Source organism: Nanorana parkeri, unplaced genomic scaffold, assembly GCF_000935625.1.
Source record: "Nanorana parkeri isolate BGI_ZX_2015 unplaced genomic scaffold, ASM93562v1 scaffold994, whole genome shotgun sequence".
NCBI lineage: Eukaryota > Metazoa > Chordata > Amphibia > Anura > Dicroglossidae > Nanorana > Nanorana parkeri.
Genome location: NW_017307262.1, coordinates 120,800 through 123,291, shown reverse-complemented (window position 1 = coordinate 123,291; position 2,492 = coordinate 120,800). Strand labels below are relative to the sequence as shown.

The 2,492-nt window shown below is 46.4% G+C and overlaps 1 protein-coding gene across 1 annotated transcript; it reads left to right on the top strand.

Annotated features, from left to right (window-relative positions):
- The first annotated feature begins 741 nt into the window (after positions 1-741).
- Positions 742-2,272, top strand: LOC108795675 (E3 ubiquitin-protein ligase TRIM11-like). Its single transcript, XM_018566968.1, has one exon. The coding sequence runs from the start codon at positions 742-744 to the stop codon at positions 2,266-2,268; it is 1,527 nt and encodes a 508-aa protein (XP_018422470.1). The 3' UTR covers positions 2,269-2,272.
- Positions 2,273-2,492: the final 220 nt, after the last annotated feature.

The window sequence follows — 2,492 nt, the reverse complement described above, 5'->3', positions numbered from 1 at the left end:
CCCCCTCTTTATATCAGAGTGCCCCTTTATATCAGAGTCTTAAGGACTTTGATGTGAGGGGGACTTTAATATAAGGGGGGAGCCTGGAGTATGGTGCCCAGATCCACCTTTACATCAGAGAGACCAGAGTTCCCCCCCTTACATCAGCATCCCCAGAACCCACTTTACACGAGAGTACCCAAAGTGTCCTTTACATCAGAGTCCTTAGAACTCTGATATAAAAGGGGAACTCTGGGGATCCTGATTTAAGGGGGAACTCAGTGCCCAGTCCTCCTTTTACATGAAAGTCCAGAGTACCCCCCAGTGCTGTCCTTCTTTCCTCTTCCCCCCACCCGGGTTGTCCATCTTGTCTCCCCCTGCTAACCCTTTCTCTGGTCAGATGTATGGAATTCTAATAAATTTATATTTACTATTTAGCTATCAAAAGGTATATACTGCACTAAACCTTTCATCCATTCGTTAAACATTTTTAAAATAACAAATACAATTGTTTAAGAGTAAAGGGGGGGGCCCTTTTGGTTTAACCAATTCTTTTTGCGCATTGGTACTTTATGGACCGTGGAACTGAGGGCGGGCCCTTTGCCCTAATAGTTTGTGATTTTAGAGTCTTTGTTTTGGGAGTTGGGAGGTATACAGGTGGAGTTCAGTTCTCTGGACTTGATGAGTCACTTCTTACTTTCGGTATTTGTGGTTTAGCAGAAGCCGACTTATTTCCACTTTCATTTCTGGCTCCTCTGCAGCATGGCCTCTATGGACCTGAGACAGGAGCTGAACTGCCCCATCTGCTTGGAGGTTTATCGAGATCCTGTAACCCTGAAGTGCGGACACACTTTCTGCCTGGCCTGTATACATCGTCTACTTTGTAAACAGGGTGAGTCCAAAGTTTATACCTGTCCGGAGTGCAGGCAGAAATCAAGACCACCGCTTAAGAAGAACATTGCTCTCAGCAGAATAGTGGAGAGATTCCATGCTGGTCATACTGACAAGGATGGGAACACAGTCTTGTGTACATACTGTGACTTCCCGGTGCTGGCTCTGAGGTCTTGTCAGCAGTGTGAGACTTCTTTGTGTGCTGATCACTTGAGAAAACACAATGAGACGGTGAAACACAACTTACTTCCACCTACAGCTGAGTTCCGGAAAAGGAGGTGTCCAGTCCACGGGAAGATCATGGAATATTATTGTACCGAGGACTCTGTCTGTGTCTGTGCATCATGCAGGCTAGATGGAGAACACCGAGGACATCAGGCGGAGCTGATGGAGGAGGCCGCAGAGAAGAAACTGAGACCAGTGCTGAAGAAGGCAAAACACGAGCAAGAAAAGAGTGAGAAGAGAATCCAGAGCCTGCAGGAACGCAGGACAAGAGTGCAAGAGGTAGCAGCCAAAGTAACACAGAGAGCCACTGCTGAACTTAGCAGTATGAAGAAGCAGTTGGAAGATCTGGAGAAGATGGTCCCCAATGGGATCGCCAGGTGGGAAATGCAGATTTCACAGTCTGTCACTGATCTGGTCCAACAATTGGAAACCAAAAAGGAGAATCTGACCAGAAAGATATGTTACTTGGAGGGGCTGCATGATCTGGGCGACCCACTAAGTGTATTACAAGACCAGGAACTAGACAAAGACTTGTATGACACCGAGGAGGCACTGCCTGATGACCCTGAATTTCCTGATCTAGAGGAGGAGATGATCTCCAGAGCATTACACAAATTATCCAACATGGTAACAAGCGCAAAGATGTGGATACGCAAACCTGCAGACATATTGCTGGACGTCTGCACAGCGGCCGATAACCTCTGGATATCAGACGACTTAAAAAGTGCCTTCAGGTCAGAGATAAAACTGCCTTTTCCAAAAACACCAGAGAGACTTGAGTATTGTGGGGTTCTAAGTCTCTGCAGCTTCTCCTCTTGGCAGCATTACTGGGAGGTGGACACCAGCCAGTCGGATAGCTGGAAAGTCGGAATGTGTTACCCCAGCATCAGCAGGAAAAGCCACATCAGTATGATTGGGCAGGGCAGTGACTCCTGGTGCTTGCGGAGGTTGAAGGATAACTATAACATGATGCATGACGCTGATCATATCCATTTACCTCACAAACCCTCTAGCCATAAATTTTGTATCTATCTGGATTACGAGGCTGGCCAGCTTTCCTTCTATGAGCTGGGAGACCCAATGAGACACTTGCACACCTTCATGACTACCTTCACTGAGCCCCTCCATGCTGTCCTTGCAGCCTTTCAAGGGTCCATTACCATTAGTAACTAGTTATAGATTTAGTGACTTGTGCAGTAAGTTCCGGTGTTCTCTAAAGATGGCTCCACTTCTTTGTGAATACACCCGTGTTATGGTAGATATCAAGTAGATCTCTGATGTTGTTAATTGATTTAGTTTTGGATTAAATCTTTTAGTAAGCGTCTGCTTCGTGTGCATGCCCAGCCCAGGAATAGACACGATAGAGTGGGGAAAGGTAAGAACCTTCATCAGATTTG